Below are 19959 nucleotides of genomic sequence, written 5' to 3' on the forward strand. Positions count from 1 at the left end.
AAAAATAGTAAATACGATACATATATATGGGTTGCTATATTATATAATGTTACGGTTTTATTTCCAAGTGAGTTTGTATTACGGTGACTATATATATATTGTTGTGCAAAAGTCGTTTGGTTGTAGTACAATAAACATGTGTTGATTGTTGTATTGTACGTGGTTTTAACATTGAGTCTTGTTAAAACGTTTTTCTGGTTTTCAGACGATGTTGGCAGTAATCGGAACCAAACCTTGGTCGGGTGTCAGTTACGATCAGTGAGAGATCTAGTCTGTCTGCTGGTGTACTGCATAAGGGGAAACAGATGAGTTGCCTGGGTCTCATGAGTACCCATGTTTTTGTGTGATATTGGGTAACAGATGGGTTTCCCAGTATCTGTCGGCGTACTGCATGAGGGGTAACAGATGGGTACCTGGGTCTCATGAGTACCCGTGTTTAAATGTTATTTGGGTAAACAGATGGGTTGCACAATGTCTCATGTATACACATATTTTCTAATATTATTGGACAACCAGATGGGTCGTCCAGTGTCTCATGAGTACATTTATCTTTAAATGTTATCAGTTATTTTCTTCTATATGCGATATGTGTTATAATGTTGGTTTACTCATACAAGCTGTAAAGCTTACTGGGTTTGTGTTTACAATCCCGGTGCACCTATTCGATGGTGTAGGGGATAGTTCTACAAGTGTGGATTAGCAGAATTGGAGGTCTTACTCTGAAGATTTTCGAAGTTTATTTCTTCTATTTGTGGTGAGGATTGAGAGAATTTTATATTTCCATTGTTATAATACTTGAGTTATAAACTGAATATGTATTAATCAAGTCGACTGAGTCGTACTATGAACTCGGTTTCGATACACTGTTACTATAAAACTAGGCAAGTTTGGAAGTCCAATGGCTGAGTCTACTAGAAAACTCTGATCACCCGGTAAGTTATTATTTATTTCACTTCTCTAGTACTTTTACATGCAATTTTACTAAATATTATTATGAATCAGATTTTTTTTATTTACTTTTATGTTAGTGTTTTGGTGGGAAAATATGATACACAAACACCATAGTTGATGAATTTTGCTACTAGGATCTTTTCCCTTACTTGTAGTGCATCGGAGTGTGAGAGAAATTGAAGTACTTTTGAAAAGGTAAGTCTTTCTTTTATATATTTAAGTTGATAAGATGCTAGTTTACAATTGCTAACCTATTAAATTGTTCATTATGATGTTCAATGTTAATTGTAGATTCATACAAAAAGGAGGAATAGACTTGAACACAAGAGGCTGCATGTTTTAGTGTATGTAAAATATAATATTGCTCTAAGAGATAGGACCTTGAAAAGAAATGCTACAATGACCGATCCAATTGTTGTGGAAGAAATTTAATCGAATGATGAATGGATAACCGAGATAGAAGATCCGGTTCTTCCCACCAACTTGAATTGGATCGAGGAAAGTGTGGATCATTTATCATTGGATGATGAGGCGGTAAGGAATGTGCCAAGTGGTACATATGAAGGTAGCATTATTGATAGAGAGCCTCGTCGTCATGAGCTTTCTCCTCCTCATGAGCCTACCCCTCCACATGCGTCTTTTCTTCTTCGTGAGCCTCCCTCTCCTCGTGCACCTACTCCTCTTGAGCATACCAATTCTCTTGATGAACCAATCGTTATGTACAAAAGCAAAATGAAATCTAGTCAACAACTAAGTGCAAGGAAGTTCTTCAAAAATTCTATGTTCAACTAATTTTAGTAATTGGTAACATATGTATTCAAATAAGTTATGTACTTTTATATTTAATTGTTTGTCACTTTTTGGTGTAGGTAAGAGAAAGACCCCAAGAAAATCAATACACCTTTTGATGATACCAATCTCTTCTACCAAACCTATGTTGGTGTTGGAGGTGATATTGTTAGAGTTGTTGGTGTTGGTGTTTGAGGTGATGGTGTTGTCTATGGAGGTGATGGTGATAGTGGTGGTAGTGCCACTTTAGATGATGATATTCTAATTGATGATGATAATGATTTTGAAGCTTGAAGGTAGTTCAAACATTGTTCTTGTTTTTGTTTTTATATATTTTAGGACTACTTAGTACTTTGATATATAGATTTATGTTACGCAATGTGACTTTGGATTAATTGAATGGTTTTGATATGTATTTGTTATGAAAGAATGACAATTTATCATGTTTATTTTGGTTACAAATCATGTTATATGCATAAGACCAAAGTTCGAAAAAACACTAGGCGGTAGCTGGACGGATAGTCACCGCCTAGCGCTTAGACGGTGCCTAGGCTGTTTTGAATTATTAATTTTTATTTTATTTTTATACATGTATATAATACAATTTATATGATTAAAAAAATATAATGAGTAAAAAACTGCTTAATATTAATGTTCAAAAATCAAAATAGTCTCAACTTATCCAAAGTTTATACCATAATATTAGAATTTTTAAACAAACGGTAAATATTTGTTTACAATCACAAATGGCCTAACCCCCTAATCCAAATAAATGAGATTAAAAAACAATTAAAAAGTCAAACCGCCTAGGACCGCCCAAGTCCACCTAGGACCGCCTAGGCGGCCGCCTAATCACCCGACTGCCGTAGACAACTGAATAGCCTAAAACGCAACGGTGACCCGCTGCCTAGCGCCTAGGCGGCTGTTTTTTAGAACACTGCATAAGACCAATAAATGCATAAGATATGTTTTTATTCATAATGTTTACGCCTTTTGCCCCAACGTTTATGCCTTAGGCTTTTAAAACAGTGCTGTTATTTAAAATCATACAGCCCCAAAAGAGCTTAATGGCTTACCATGAGATGTGAAAGATGTGAATTAACAAACTTAACTAAGAGTTGTGAAAGAATTTCATGATGGCTTACCATGTACTTGCAATTAAGCAAAATGGGGTAAAAAAAACCTCCATGTCTGATTGTAGGGACTATATATGCCGTGTTCTTTGCCTCACAGGTCTCAACTATTGGTGTGAATTCATAACTCTGAAAACATCCCTTTATTATACTCCCTCTCATTCTTGCTCCAACCATGAAGCAACACATTCATCCACTTAGTGTTTATAAAACTATCAACTGAGACACCACCTATTAAACACAAAAAATCAATCAGTTTTCGTAGTAGGTGTGACAGGTACTAATACTAAAATTCCATTGGATTCAGCACATTGAACAGTTTTATATATAATTCATAACATACAAAAATATTATCATTTCTATGATAGGGAACGTATAACGTGCTACTTTCAATAGCTGGAAATTCACATTGTAAGAATTTATACACATTTATGTAATGAGACAAAATGGCATCAACAACAACATAAACTGTTTATATAAAATAAATGTAGTAAGATAAAATCTATCTTCTCATAATGTTGTATTAAGCTTAAGTTCCAATTCAGTAACGAGAGCACCAGAGATCACATATGAATATAAGAAACCCAATATTTTAGTAATGAAATTACTTCTGATATGATGAAAGAGGAAGTGCTCAAATCATTATTCATGTGACTTAACTGAACCAAAATCAATGAACAGATTGAATAAAAAAAATGACTCTGAAGCCAATTTAGTGGTGACAAATTGTGAACTTTCTAATTGAATCGAATACTCTATCAATAATCTTTTTCTCCCAAAAATAGTACACATAAATCTGATACATCAATAACGATTCAAAAACACAAGGAAACACACACATGCAACAGAATTCACTGAAGTTAGGGCAAAGCTACAATCACAATCATCATTCAATCCATTCCAAACAGTCCAACATCTAGAAACAAAGCCTTTAAACACCCAAAATATTAATTTTCATGAAGACACCAAATCGAGGTGAGCAACAATAACTCAGTAGGAGGCAAAGCTTTGTAAATATAGGTCATCACATGTTACTTACCTTACATAAATAACCAAACGGATCTCTGATAATGCTGACCATCACACTGGCCGGGAAGAAGTGGATCCTCCAAAACTTTCTAATAACCCTTTAGCCCATCCTAATTGCCCTAGCAGTCATTAATTTATAGGTTGGAGAATTGAAAACGAAGACAAGTCGAAACCCATGAACTTTTCAGCACCCTAAATAAATTTGAAAATTTTGATGTTCAGTTGTACTGTCTGATCAATAACCCTAGAGAGTTCAAAAATTAACACAAATTCCATTGAAATAAGAACTAAGAATGAAGAAGATGAACTTGGAGAATTTTCCAAATTGTATTTTTTTTCAGTTGAACAATGTTTACAAAGAGAAACTAAATAGCAAGAGAAAAAGAAAAGCTATCAAGTTAACAACTCTAAGCTATTGAAATAGTAAAAGGCTACACTACATACATAATTAGAAATTAAGGAACAAAGGAAAGATTGAGAGACAAGAAACCAATATTTGCGGAGGGCAAATCTGCGGGACAAATCTGCATCCATGATCCAGCATTAAATGCAGCTGAAGAATACTCCAAACGACATGAACAAAAACTGCATTTAACAAGAAAAAGACACTAAGGGGTCAAAATGACCACCAACCGGCGAACCCACCTTGCAAGCCTCGCGAACAATACTGCGAACACTTTGCATTTCAATACTCCCCCTCAAGCGCATGCTAGAGAGAAACGATAGCCAAGATTGACCAATAAACGATCAAACTGAGCAAAGAGAAATAGTTTGGTAAATATATCTGTTAATTGATCACATGATCTTACATACTCAGTGACAATGATACCATATTGAACTTGATCTCGGACAAAGTGGCAGTCAACTTCAATATACTTAATACGTTCATGAAAAATATGATTTGCTGTGATATGCATTGCAGCCTGATTGTCACAATGAAGAGTAATAAGCAAGGAGCACTGAATACCTAGGTCATCAAGCAAAATTTATAGCCAGATGAGCTCACAAGCAGCTGAGGCCATGGCTCTATATTCTGCCTCTGCACTAGAATAAGCAACCACATATTGTTTCTTACTCTTCCATGTAACAACATTTCTACCAACAAAGGTGCAGTAGACAGTAGTGGATTTTCAATCAACCACGTTTCCTGCCCTATTTGAGTCAGTGAAACCCTCCAACTTGAAATGATCATGCTTGTGCATCATAATGCCTATAGTGATTGACCCTTTTAGATATCTCAGCAATCTCTTAACCATATTATAGTGATGCATAGTTGGAGAGTGCATGTACTGACTTAATAAACTCACTGCATATATAATGTCAGACCTAGTAATAGTGAGATACATAAGTCTACCTACCGGCCTCTGAGAATTGGTAATGTTATGAAATGGTTCACCTTCTGCTTCAAGCTTGTGCTGACTTGGGAGAGGGGTTTTGCTGGTTTACTCAGCCATATCAATTTCTTCTAACAAATCAATGATGTATTTTCTCTGATTCAAGAGCATGCCTGAAGGAGTATGATCCATTTCAATGCCAAGAATGTATATGAGATAACCGAGATAATGGAGAACATAGCATGTAATGTGGACTTGAGAGCTTGAATCTCAACTTCACTATCACCAGTAAGAATAAGATTATCAACATAAACCAGAACAATTAATTTTCCAGCCTCTCCACCTCAAATAAACAAGGATGAATCATCAGCTCCACGTTTAAAGCTACACTAGAACAAGACATAACTAAGCTTAAAATACCAAGCCCAAGGAGAATGTTTAAGACCATAAATGGCTTTGTGCAATTTATAGACCAGACCTGGCTCATGCTCTTGAGGATAACCAGGTGGAAGTTTCATGTATACATCTTCCTCTAAGGCTTCATGAAGAAAAGAATTCTTCACATCCATCTAGAAAAGGGACCATCCAGAATTAATAGCAATAGACAAAAGAACTCTAACCGTGTTTATATTGGCTAAAGGAGCAATTGTCTCTTTGTAGTCAACTCCAAAGGTCTCAGTAAAACCACGCACCACTATTCTTGCCTTACACCTCTCAACTTCACCATTAAAGTGAAACTTGGTTTTGTACACCCATCTGGCACCAACAACTTTTTGTCCTTTTGGTGCTGGTACAATGTTCCATGTTTGATTGTCATCTAAGGCTTTGAGTTCTTCTTCCATTGCTTGCTTCCACACTACAGACTCATTAGCTTTAGCAAAGCTTCGAGGCTCAGTAACATAACTGATTTTCCTTATAAATGCAGAGTATGAAGATGAAGCATTGTATGGAATAACTAAATTTCCTAGAGGATGCTTAGGTTTATAAACTTCAAACCCTTGAAATTTTGTATGAAGTTTCCTAGTCAGACTAGGATTTCTTCTCGGAGCTTGCAACTCTTGAACCTCATGATTATCATGATCAGACTCATCATTATTGACATCAAATTCATCATCTGAATGGCTTGTGTTCCTCTCAGAAGAAGAAGAACCAAGTTGTGTAGGACTTTGCATTGCTGCAGAGTTTTCTACAGTCTCTGTACACCTCCCTGCAGCCCCTGCAGGCATATCTGCATGCCTCTCTGCAGGCCTATCCGCAAGCATCACTGTAGACCTACCAGCATGCATGTACACATGCATATCAAATAGCTCCCCATGAAACATATCATTCTCATGAATTTGCAAAAAAAAAAAAGAATTAAATTCATCAAATCTGACATCTCGAGTCACACAAATTTTTTTTCTGAAAATTGGATCATAGCACTCATATCTTTTTTGAGATGATGAGTATCCCAGAAAGGTACAATTCAAAGCTCTAGGATCAAGCTTGTCTCTAAGGTGAGGTTGCACATGGACAAAGCAAACACAATCAAAAATTCTGAGATGATCAATGCTAATATCCCTGCCCTTCAACACTAAATAAGGAGATTTAAAACCAAGAACCGTTTAGAGCAGTCTAAAGATGATGTATGAATTTGTTTGAATTGCACTAGACCAAAATCTCTTGGGAACATTGGCTTGAATCATTATAGCTCGAGTTTTTTTTCCAAAAGATCTCTAATTTTTCTTTCAGAGACACCATTTTGCTAAGGTGTATAGACACAACTTGTTTAATGAAAAATGACATGCTCACTGAGGTAATTTTACATAACACTTGGGGTATATTATGTGCCATTGTCTGATCTCAACATGCATATATTTAAAGAAAAATGGTTCTTAACCAAATTATTAAAGTCCTCAAAGCTCTTCTTTACCTCATTTTTATGTTTCAACAAATAAACAAATGTGGTTCTAGAAAATCATCAATGAAAGTGACATAATATCTATAACCATTAAAAGATTTCATTTTTGTAGGTCCCCATACATCAGAGTGAACAAACTCAAACTCTTTAGAGGCTCTAGAAAGAGAATTTGGAAAAGCTAATCTAGTAGACTTAGATTTGTGACAAGTCTCACAATCTGAAACATGTTTACATAGATTAGGAAACAAGTGAGATAAGAGATGAGTTTAAGGATGAGCTAGACGCATGTGTCACAGCTGTTGTTAAGTAGATGACTTCGATTCAGCAAGAAAACTCTTTGCAAAAGTTGCAGATGTGGAAATATAGTACAATACATTCAGGTAAAATCCCTCACCAATCTTCCTCATTGTCACTCAATCTTGAAATATGACATTTGGTGGAGAGAATAAAACCAAACAGTCCAACGGGTGAGTTATCTCCCGACATATAAGAGTTTGAAAGGGAAGGATGGTACATACATGACACATCACTGTTTATGATCAGAAAATAAATTCATATTTCCCTTTCCTAAGATAGGCACTCTATTCCCATTAGCAACTGACACAAAGGAGGGTTTTCAAAGGAACATAAATTATTTAAGCATGAGGTATCATATCTTATATGATTTGAGACACCTGAATCGACAATCCAAAAATCATGATTTTTACTGAGATCAAGGCAGTAGAGATGGCACAAATGATACTTAGAATTTCATCTCTAGAAGCCAACTTTCCATCTGCTAAATAACCAACAAATTTGCCTAGCATTGCTGTAGCATCCTCAGGATTAGCATTACCTTGCTTCTGCTGCAAGAAAGCTGCATCATAGCTTCTGAGCAATCTCCCTCAGACACATTGGCTCTAGCTGTTGGAATCACCTTTATCTTTTTCTTCTGATCCTTGGATTCATTGTTGAATTTTGGCTTTAACTCAAGATGCAAAATCCAATATGTTTTCTCCTCATGACCTATACCAGTCCTACCAATGGAAATGCAATGAGTACATTTAAGATATGGCCTTCTTCCCTTGTAAGGTCTAGCATTTGAACTTGAACTAGCAAATGCCCTAGCTTTATTGCTTTGTTCATTCACTGATACATCAACTCTCATTATCTTCCTCATCTCCTCTCTCTATGTATAGTATAACACACTATTTGTAGAGAGGGAAGCTCTGGTGACATAAGCAAGTGACTCTTCACATCATCATACTTAGAACTTAAATTAGCAAGCAACAAGAAATTAAGATCCTCTTCAGCCCTCTTTAGCAAGATCTTTCTATCAGTAGTAAATGGGCGATATTGATCTAGCTCATTCCACATGGTTTTCAAACTACCAAGATATAGAACAAAGCCAGAATTACCTTGCTGTAGCTCAGCCATCTCTTTCTTGAGCTTAATGATACGTGTAACATTATTTAAGTCACCATATAGGTCTTTAACTTCTTTCCACAGTTGCATAGAAGATTCAACATAACCAAAGATCTCACGCATCTTTGGTTCTATGGAATTTAATATCCAAGTCATGAGTAGTTGATCCTGAGCAAACCAAGCAGCATATTTCTTAGCTGAGGTTTAGGGGATGGTGACTGAGTCATCAATGACACTGAGCAACCTTTTGCCTCCAAGTGCACGCTTGATCTCTCTAGACCAAGATAGGTAGTTGTGCTCATTAAGAAGAGTAGGAACAAGTTAAATGTTGGTGTTGGAGTCATTTACATCAGTTGTAGATGGTGTAGAACTTGAAGAATCTCCAATATTGCCACCTCTAGTCATGTTATAAATAACTGGAACAACAACAGATTAAGGCGAAGATGAAAAATGGGAATGGAGTGCGGAAGCAGTTCTAATTGAAAGCCTGCTCTGATACCATATTGAAATAAGAACTGAGAATGAAGAAAATGAACTTGGAGAATTTTCCAAATTGTATTTCTTTTCAATTGAACAAAACAGGTTATAAGGAGAAACTAAATAGCAAGAGAAAAAGAAAATCTATCTAGCTAACTACTCTAACATGTTGAAACAGTAAACAGACATCACAATACTACAGGTAGAAAATTCAACTGAAAGTTTATATTCCTCATATTTTATTCAAGAAAAAGGTCATGTCGAATGTAGTACCTCAACTATATAACACAGTTATAACAAGTACTTTTCCAAGATAAAATCAGTAGCACATACAAGTAAATCTGATATGCCTGCAAGAGTGTGCCCAATTAATAAACAACAAAAAGGAATAAGAACAATGTGCTTATATCTAATGAAATGGTAAGAGCCTTGACTTCAGTATTTAGAAACAAATCAAATGAAATTTTTGATGAAGCTAAAGTATACATACCTTGATAAGAAACGAAGTCTAATCTGCAATGAACATTAAATCAATCTAATCATACAAACAATAAAATTTTATATTCGCACAATAGAAAACAAAGTATGAGACATATGAGCACAAACATATCAAATTCACTGAACACCACCACCAAACTGAAATAGAAAATTTACCTAACACAAGTAACAAAGCCACCCAGTCGTTCAAAATCCACCATCGGAAATAAAAAGGCAACACCTCTTGATCAAATACGACCAACTACAATCACAATGACAATGAACCACCACCCTTTCTTAAAGGACGATTCGTTCCAATGGTACCTGACGTTTCACATCTTATAAACTTTGGTACCTAATGTTTTACAAACTTCATGTCGGTACTTCATGTTTAGACCCCGACAAATTTCTGTAATTTTGGCCGTCAACTCCGTCACAGAGAAATTCAAAAAACAAAAACACGTGGGGTGCTTTAGGCAATTCCATTAAATTAGAACTGACCTAAACTTAATTGACCCTAATTTAGCCGTACTCAACCACTCCTCTCTCTCTCTCTTGTCAAAAAAACCATACTCTCTCTTATTTTCAAATATGTAAGACAATCCCAACTTCTCTCTAATCCCTTTCATTCACTCTCTATCTTCGATCACATCTATCTCTTTCCTCTGTGCGATATGATTCTCTAATTCCGGATAAAAAAAGTGTAAATCTTATTTGAAGATGAGTGGAACTTTGAGGCACTTTTCGTCTCTCTGGGGATCCACCATCATACACATGTAAATTTTCCTTTCTTTGACAAAATTAGGGCTGGGCAAAGTCGGTTCGGATATGTTTTTGGCCCAAACCATTTTCGAAACCGACCCAATCGGTTGGGCCAAAACAAAAGCCGAAACCGTATTTGAATGAGTTGGGCCGAAAATTTTGGTTTGACCGAATTTTGAATCGGGTCAGGTTCGGTTATGGTTTTAACCGAATTCATTGTAAATGGGCTGATAATTCGACCCAATTGCAAAATTTTAAAATTTGCATGAGGTGGGAGTTGAAACCCCTACCTCTTAGGTGTAGAGAATGGTAAATAACCATTGCCCAAACTTAATTCTTATTATTTTATGTGTAAACAATATATTTAGTAACTTATAATGAATTTATTATTATTTTTAATATATAAAAATTAATTCGGTCAGTTCAGTTTATAAACAGTCAGTTCAACCTATGAAACCATTTTCGAACCATTTCATTTCAGTTTTGGATTTCTTGAATCCATTTTCCAATCCATTTGAAATCGATTCGGTCGCCAAACCATATATTCAGTTCGGTTTGGTCGGTTTATCCATTTACAATCAGTTTATGCCCAGCCCTAGACAAAATGGTATACCTTTATGGCTCTTTTATAGAATCAATTGGGACAGAATATATTGTTTATGTACTTTTATGGTTTTGTCGAGGGTTTGAGGGATTTATTAAGCTTTGGGTGTTTGCTAGTTTTGTCTCCATGTGTAATAATTAATTAAGCTTGTATTCGTGATGTTGAATTGGATTGATAAACAAAGAGATGAATTTGGGTGCCGGGTTGGTGATGGGTGTTTTAATATTAGGCAATTTGGGGTTTCAAATGTTGAAGGTAGGGTAATAGAGTTGGGGTCACCATGAATTATTATTTTTATTATTATTTTATAAATTTAGGTGTTTTCACTGTGAAAATTCACCATGGGGGAAGATTTCATAGTAAGATGGGCTTACAAAGGGTCTATAAAGGAGGTGAAGTGTGCTATGTTGATGGAGTTGGCCACGATAAGATATTGTTGACATTGATACATTATTGGGCTGATGATTTGGGGTACCAAGCACCCCCAATTGAGTTTTGGTGTAGGAGGGTAGTGGATATTTACCTATAACAACTGACCCGAAGGCATCTGAGATGTGTGGTATGTCTCCCTTAGGTACATGATGTTGGACTTTTACATTGTGTGTGACAGTCCAAGGAGGATGTTCACTGAAGACGAACTTGGAGTATATGAAGAAGATCTAAATCATACTACTTTCATGGGTTGTATGATTGATGATGTTGAAGAACGAGAGCCCACTGTTGAAGATAAGGATGTTAAAATGGCTAAACTGAGAGCTGCCAAGGGCAAGCAGTATGTGCAAGAAGATAACAATCTAGTATCTAAGAAAAAAGGGCAGAAAAACAAAAGTACTTGCAATAAGCCACATAAGAGGTAAAAATTAGGAATGGAGGACAAAGAAAAGTACTTATAGAAACCAACCAAGTACGCCTAAAAACTGTGATCGAATAAAAGAACCAAGTGAAGGTAATATCTAGCTTTGGCTTCGTGTAAGTTTTCATAGTTTGATGCAATTTTGTTTCCTATGTTCATGGTTTTCTAATGATGATTTAAAAAAAATTGGTATCCTAATGATTTTTAGGTGAAGTAGTCCCACCTCCTGGAGTTGAAAAGTTGCCTAAAGTATATTATTCACAAGTGTATTGCAAATTGTGCGAGAAGACAAGTCATAACAAGAGGAGATGCTTAAGAAGGCAACATGTAATACTCCTTTGTTAACGAAGTATGTGGTTCAGTGAATGGTTTGTGGATTTTTGATTTGTCTTGTGTATATTTGAATGGTGCAGCAGCAAGAACCTCCAAATGTGCAACAACCACCTCATAATGTTTAGCAACCACCTCAAAATGATCATGAAGTACTTCAACAATCTACTTAGTGGTGCCGAGTATATTATTTTGAACTCTTTAATATACTTGTAATTGAGAGCCTAGCATGCTAGACGATTGTTGGTTTAATGGGATGTCGTATTTAAATTAGAAAATATTTATTGATGTTTAGTGCGCTCCCACATTCAGTTGCCTAATGGGGTTTTTGAATGTTGAATGACTGTATTTTGACATTAATGGAAATGCAAGCTTTGTTTGATATTTTGTCTTGTATCATTGTATATAGGATCATTTTTTAACAAGGGATATTATACAAGAACTAGTTTTGTGTCATGCCTCAATACCAAATTGATATTAAGTATCCGCTATGATGGATTTGGCGGTAAATATAAAGAAAAAGAAGATATGGCAGGAAAAAATGAGGACTATTGGCTATGAATTTGGCATAATTTCAAGGACCGAGAGAAATGGCAAGAAAAAATTAGAACAATTGGCACCATAAACCTAATAGACGAAATTATCTTCGTAAAATTGACAGATAACAGTTATGTAACGAAGTTGACGGCCAAAATTGTAACGACCCCAAAATTTCGAGCTTAAAAACTCAAAATTTCAAAGTCGTTAAACACCAAACAATCTCGATGAAATCGAAATCATTTAAAATGCCACAGCGGATCATCTCTGAGTTCAAAATACAACTCAGTCAAATATTATTACAACCCAAATTATAATTCAACATTATAACAAATGGAAATGTATAATCCTCACAAGATAGTCACACAAAATCCTCACACAAGCTGGAGATAAATAACTTCAAGTCCTCTGAGCGGTCCGTCAATTCCCGCTAATCCACACCTGCGGAGTTATCCACTACACCATCGAATTGGTGCACCGGGATTGTAAATACAAACCCGGTAAGCTTTACAGCTCGTATGAGTAAAATGAAAATATATAACTCGCATATCAATATAAACGAAAATCCAGAAATCAAACAAATATAAATGCACTCATGAGTCAATGGACGACCCATCTGGTCGTCCCAAAGAAATATGAAATAAAACACTCATGAGAAATTAAGTAACCCTTATGGTTACCCAAATGCATTTATATTACGGGTACCAAGAACGCTGGTACACATCTGTTACCCCTCTCGTAATACACCGCCGATATTGGATAGCCATCCGCTACCCAACATCCAAAACAATCTGAGTACCCATGAGCAGATAACCACCCGTTACCTCACATGCAGTACTACGGCAGATAGACTAGAGCTCTAACTGTATCGTAACTTTCGCCCGGCCAAAGGCTAGGTTCCGACTTGCCAAACACGTACAATAACCTAACATCATATTGTACCAAACATCATGTCCGAAGACAAATCACATTTTAACAATCTCCATGTTAAATCACGTACAATAATCTCACATCATATTGCACAAATTAAAATCACATGCTGGATAAAATCTTGTCATCAATATGACATCATCACGATAAAATCATAACAGTATATCATCACGGGTACTATTCACGGTTACTATTCCGTATTTACTATTTATGTATTAATATACACATACATATCCAATACGTATCGTGTACGAGTACATACTGTTTTACGTATTTCTGTACGTATAAATACTATTCAAATGTACATACTGTCTCAGTAAATAATAATTACCGTATTACCCTTCCAAAATTACTTTTTACATTTACCAAATGTAAATAAAATTTACATTTACCAAATGTAAATAAAATTTACATTTACCGTATGTAATTCACCTTTTTACATTTACCGTACGTAAAAATAAATTACAAAATTACCCTTCCTGAAACACTGTTCACGCCGCCGCACATGGCGGCGCGTGGGGTGCACGCGCCACCTCCGGCAGGCCGCGCGTGGCGCTCATGTGCCACTCACTGTGGCAGCGCGTGGGGCACACGCGCCGATGCCAAACACGGCGCGTATCACGCCACCGCCGCCCCAAATCTCTTCTCCTTCCTCCCCTCTTCCTTCCCACGGCGTCACACCGTGTCTAGCCACCTCCACGCGTCCACACGCGCCGCCCAAAGCGGCGGTGTTCATCAATCCTCCAATCCCGAAACATCAACCCAAATCCAACCAATTTCAATCCCACAATCACACACAAGCATCAATCACTTCAATTCTTACCTAGATCGTACGGTGGAGCTGTTGGAACCCGTCGGAGAGGGATGGATCGTCGGTGGAGCTCGATCCTTCAAGGGGGCTTGCATCGGCTCGAGTTGCGTAGTGATAGCTCACATGCGGCGTTGGGGGGAGGAGAGGGGTGTGGATCGTGTGCTCGTACCGGTGGAGGGCTGCTCGAACGGCGGAGGGCTGGAACCCGTCGTTGCTGGGCTCGGCGGGGTTCGACGATACTTCGCGGCGACGCTGGAGCTTGTGCCATGCTCGGTGGGTCGTTGTGTCGGGCTGCTGAGCGCCTTGGAGCCGGCGGTGAGGAACACCTCCCTCGGAGGAGGGAGATCGAAGGTGGAAGCCGAGAGAGAGTGAGGTGAGCTCGGGTGAGAGGGAGAGAGAACGAGAGAGAAAAGAGAGAAGTGGGAAAGGGAGGCGGGGTGAAGGGTTTCCGAAAATGGAAACCCTAATCCCACAATTTTTCTTTTTATACCATTTTTTCAAATCGGAAACTAACTTCCGTCGTTAATAACTTTCTCGTCCGACGTCCGATTCGAACGCGTGACGTGTCCACGAACTCATATCGATGAGCTCTACAACTTCCGTGAAGGAAGTTTTTACAACCGAGTGACGGAGTAAAATTCGATCTATACGTTGCGGTAACATTACGTTTTCTAATTAAACGATCTGAAAACGTTTCCGTTTTCGTTTTGAAATGTCACGAACCACCAACTGTCGTCTTGAATTAATTTCACAACTTTAGCACTTTGAAAATACTCGACATTTAGTTTCGAAAAATTCGGGTTATTACAAAAATTGATAGCTAGGCTTAATTTGATATCGAATATATATATATATTTCAAGGATATCGATCGATTCGATTAGTTTCGTTATTGTGTGTGAGGCTAGCTGCAGCACCTGAATCGATTAGGGTTTGTATTCCTTTTCTCCAGGGTGCGCTGATATGGACTACAAAGAGTTAGAGAAGGATGATCCTGATAATAAACAAGATGCTCAAACTTCTTTGAGTGGCAGCAACCCAGATATTGTAGGTCAGTAATTATGATTTAAGTCGGTGAATTCTTTGATCCTGGTCTAGCTTAGCTTGCTTAGTTAGGAAGCTACTGGTTAAATATCAATTGTGCCTGTATGCATGTGTTTCTGACTCAAATTGATTTGATTTGCTCATTGTCTCTCGTGTTTCTTGTAATCCATATACATTTAATTACTATGAGTTTTGTATCATATATTTCCTTGGTTCTAATACTAGTTTTCCTTTTTCTTGGGTGTAAAGTTTGGAGAGGTGTTGAGTATGACTTGTCGAAAGGAGAAGAATATGTAGGCTGTGACGGACCAGTGGTAGGTGAGTCAGATCCTTTACCACCTGGATATGGAAGGACTTCTTACTTCCCTGGCGGACCTAAGACCTTCGTTGTGCTCATGTGGTGCCGTGGTTGTTGCGAGGTTGGATCCCACTGGATGACAGACTGCCCAAACAAGAAAACAGAAGCGTTCAAAAAGAATATTCGTGATATGGCTGGGCCTAACTTCCCTTGGGATGAGTACCACAAAACTAAAACCTATCATGATAGTCATGATGATGATGATGGTGAGACCAATCAGACAAAAGCCGACTAGTATTCTTTCACTTCTCTGGAGTCTGGATGATCGATGATCAGGTCATATTTATACTGTCTACGGTACTTAAATATATATATATATATATATATGTCGTTTCAGGTGCGGACGTCCCGATTCCGACGAAGGTAGGCGGCAATGGCGCGGCGAACCAGCACAGCCGCACTACCCACCTCCCGACGATCTCGTCTGTGCTGGCCGGAGCTCGATCGGCGACCAACGATAGCCGAAATTTACAAAAACCAAGTTTCTAGGCAGATTTCGGCGACTTCGCGCGAATCCAACTGCCATGGGTCGCCGATGGAACTCCGACCGGCACAGACGAGACCGCCTAGAGGTGGAAAGTGCGGCTATTGTGGTATATCCCGCCGTTGCAGCCTGCCGTCACCGGAATCAGCAAATCCGTATCTTACGTAAAATACGGACATCTGCACCTGAAAATCTAAGATACGGACGTCCGCACCTGAAAATTTTCTTATATATATATATATTTTTTGTTGTTGTTTGTGAACCCAATGTACTCCTTTGTGGCTTTGTGTCTGTTAACTAGTTTGAAAACAATGGTTGTTTAATGAGGGGAATTCTGGAACAATATAATCTAATATGTCTTTTGGCATTGTAGTACTTTGTTAATGATCTATCTTCTGATTGGCTTTAGGTGGTCTGTTTAAACGTTAGAGTTTTTACCTTTTTTGTAGCCTCTTTAAAGTCTCCCGGAACCATATATGTTTGATTTTACACTCGCACCATACACCAGGTCATGTTTGAACAAAGATAGATAGACAAACAAAGCCAAGCCCTGTATATACTAACTGATGAGTAAGTGTTTAAGCTTGACCACTACGTGGTTCTTAAACCATTCTTTGAGCCTTTGAGGGCTGAGAGATTGACAGAGGCCTACGTATGATCTCTGTGGTCTTGGTATTTCTGGCAGCTGATCCCTTTCATTACTTGGTCAGAACCTTAGCTGTGACTCCTTGTGAGGAGTAGTCGAGCTACCTCTAAATTAATACTAGGGTCCTCGCCGCCGTTGCTGCGGCCGTTCGAAGCCTTCTTTTACCGATAGTTCTCCATACAATTTACATGCTTTCTTGTATGATGTAAGGTCTTTATACACAGGGTATTGATATCTTGAACCATCAATATCTGCGCAAATAAGAGAGTACTATTATGCATATATGAACAATTGCAAATGTCATTCTTGATAGTAACACCAATTAGAAAGAGTACAACACTTATTGTTAAGCATCTAACACTCATTGAATCATGTTCCTTGCTGCGCTCTGCTGCAGCATCCTAGTATACATGTAATACAGAACATAACAATTTATGACAATGAAATGGAATACAAATGAAAAAAAAGAAGATTGGTTTGCGTTTGTTCTTTACCGTATGATAGTAGATGATATTGTAATTGAGATTTTATTTATTTAATTTTTGGTCGTGACATCACACATCATAAAACAATAGGTAGTTTTTTTCTTTCTGAAAGAAAACAAACAAATGCAAACCGGTTTACATAATTCATTTGTCTAAACCATCACTTATTAAAGTAGGTTTTATTATTACATGAAGCATTGTCTCTTCATATTTCAAACTTCATCACTTTTTACCGTCTCTTCTTCCTTCTCATCTTTCATCAAATCATCAGTGCCAAAAATGAGAGAGGTGATCTAATTATAGAAGAGCCTAAAATATTGTAAACTGAGTTCAGCCTATTTATAATTACAAAAGATTTGAACAAATCAAAGTCAAACATGAAACATATAAATGATCATCCAGCACCCCTTTGTAAATCAACGGTCCAGTTTCCACTCCATTGTATATTAGGCAATGAAGCTTTTTCTTCAATGGTTTGAGGATTCCGGCACTACGTACAAACATAAATACAGACATATAGTGGAGCTCTTTTAGAGGCTTGCACATCAATAGAATCAAGAGTACATAGAACAAACAGAGAGGTCTCTCTCTCAATTATCGCATAATCGTTTTCGAATGGAAGGAGTCGTCATGAATCTGAACCCCCAATCCTCACCACCGGAAGGTCCAGATCCGGACCCAGTCAAGCGGCCGAACCCAGTCACACTCTCGGATCTGAACTCGGCCAAGAAGCTGAAGCCAGATCTTTTGCCTTATGGTATTTTATTCTTTTTTTTTTTTTCAACTTGGTAATTCGATCGATTTGATAGTAAATTATTGTGGGTGGGTAAGCTAGGCTTAATTTGATATCGAATATATATATTTCAAGGATATCGATCGATTGGATTAGTTTCGTTATTGTGTGTAAGGCTAGCTGCATCACCTGAATCGATTAGGGTTTGTATTCCTTTTCTCCAGGGTGCGCTGATATGGACTACAAAGAGTTAGAGAAGGATGATCCTGATAATAAACAAGATGCTCAAACTTCTTTGAGTGGCAGCAACCCAGATATTGTAGGTCAGTAATTATGATTTAACTTTGTGAATTCTTTGATCCTGGTCTAGCTTAGCTTGCTTAGTTAGGAGGCTACTGGTTAAATATCAATTGTGCCTGCATGCATGCATGCATGTGTTTCTGACTCAATTGATTTGATTTGCCTAGCACCGACACCGACACCGATACCGCAACACCGACACGGCGCAACATGGCAAATCTAAAAAATCTAGATTCCGACACGGCACAACACGGCAAATCTAAAAAACCTAGATTCCGACACGGCGTCGACACAACTATTTATATATAATTTAATATATTTATTAATGCATAAAATAAATATATAACACATGAAATAATGCATAAAAGATTCAAGTTCATTCTATTGCACAACAATTCAAAAGAAATAAATCTAAAGGAAGAAGAAAGGGAAAACAATGGGGCTGAAACAAATTTTAGGTTAATTCTGATTTTTTATGTTTTTTTTAATCTAAAATGATGATATGGCGTGTCGGTCAAAATATAGGAGAAGTGTCGGAAAAGTCAATATTACTGACACGTCACGTGACGTGTCGGGAAAGTATCGGGAAGTGTCGGAGTGTCAGAGAGTGTCCGGCCTTAAAAGTGTCAGTGCTACATAGGATTTGCTCATTGTCTCTTGTGTTTCTTGTAATCCAGATACATTTCCTTATTATGAGTTTTGTATCATATATTTCCTTGGTTCTAATACTAGTTTTCCTTTTTCTTGGGTGTAAAGTTTGGAGAGGTGTTGAGTATGACTTGTCGAAAGGAGAAGAATATGTAGGCTGTGACGGACCAGTGGTAGGTGAGTCAGATCCTTTACCACCTGGATATGGAAGGACTTCTTACTTCCCTGGCGGACCTAAGACCTTCGCTGTGCTCATGTGGTGCCGTGGTTGTTGCGAGGTTGGATCCCACTGGATGACAAACTGCCCAAACAAGAAAACAGAAGCGTTCAAAAAGAATATTCGTGATATGGCTGGGCCTAACTTCCCTTGGGATGATTACCACAAAACTAAAACCTATCATGATAGTGATGATGATGATGATGGTGAGACCAATCAGACAAAAGCCGACTAGTATTCTCTCACTTCTGGATGATCGATGATCAGGTCATATTTATACTGTCTACGGTACTTATATATATATATATATATATATATATATTCTCTGTGATGTTATAGTTATGTTTGTCAACCCAATGTACTCTTTTGTGGCTTTGTGTCTGTTAACTAGTTTGAAAACAATGGTTGTTTAATGAGGGGAATTCTGGAACAATATAATGTAATGTCTTTTGGCATTGTATTACTTTGTTAATGATCTATCTTCTGATTGGCATTAGGTGGTCTGTTTAAACGTTAAAGTTTTCACCTTTTCTGTAGCCCCTTCAAAGTCTTCCTGGAACCATATATGTTTGAGTTTAGACTCGCACCATACACCAGGTCATGTTTGAACAAAGATAGATAAACAAACAAAGCCAAGCCCTGTAGTTACTAACAGATGAGTAAGCGTTTAAGCTTGACCACTGCGTGATTGTTAAACCATTCTTTGAGCCTTTGAGGGCTGAGGG

The 19959-nt window shown here is 37.5% G+C and overlaps 2 protein-coding genes across 2 annotated transcripts; both read left to right on the forward strand.

Annotated features, from left to right (window-relative positions):
- The first annotated feature begins 15235 nt into the window (after positions 1-15235).
- Positions 15236-15956, forward strand: LOC126803324 (uncharacterized). Its single transcript, XM_050531113.1, has 2 exons — positions 15236-15370; positions 15613-15956. Exons 1-2 carry the CDS (start codon positions 15283-15285, stop codon positions 15954-15956), a joined length of 432 nt encoding a protein of 143 aa, XP_050387070.1. The 5' UTR covers positions 15236-15282.
- Positions 15957-17737: 1781 nt separating this feature from the next.
- On the forward strand, positions 17738-19729 carry LOC126795098 (uncharacterized). Its single transcript, XM_050521923.1, has 3 exons — positions 17738-18093; positions 18294-18392; positions 19126-19729. The coding sequence occupies exons 1-3, from the start codon at positions 17952-17954 to the stop codon at positions 19467-19469; spliced, it is 585 nt and encodes a 194-aa protein (XP_050377880.1). The 5' UTR covers positions 17738-17951; the 3' UTR covers positions 19470-19729.
- The last annotated feature ends 230 nt before the right edge of the window (positions 19730-19959 follow it).

This window comes from Argentina anserina, chromosome 1, assembly GCF_933775445.1.
Source record: "Argentina anserina chromosome 1, drPotAnse1.1, whole genome shotgun sequence".
Classification (NCBI taxonomy): Eukaryota; Viridiplantae; Streptophyta; class Magnoliopsida; order Rosales; family Rosaceae; genus Argentina; species Argentina anserina.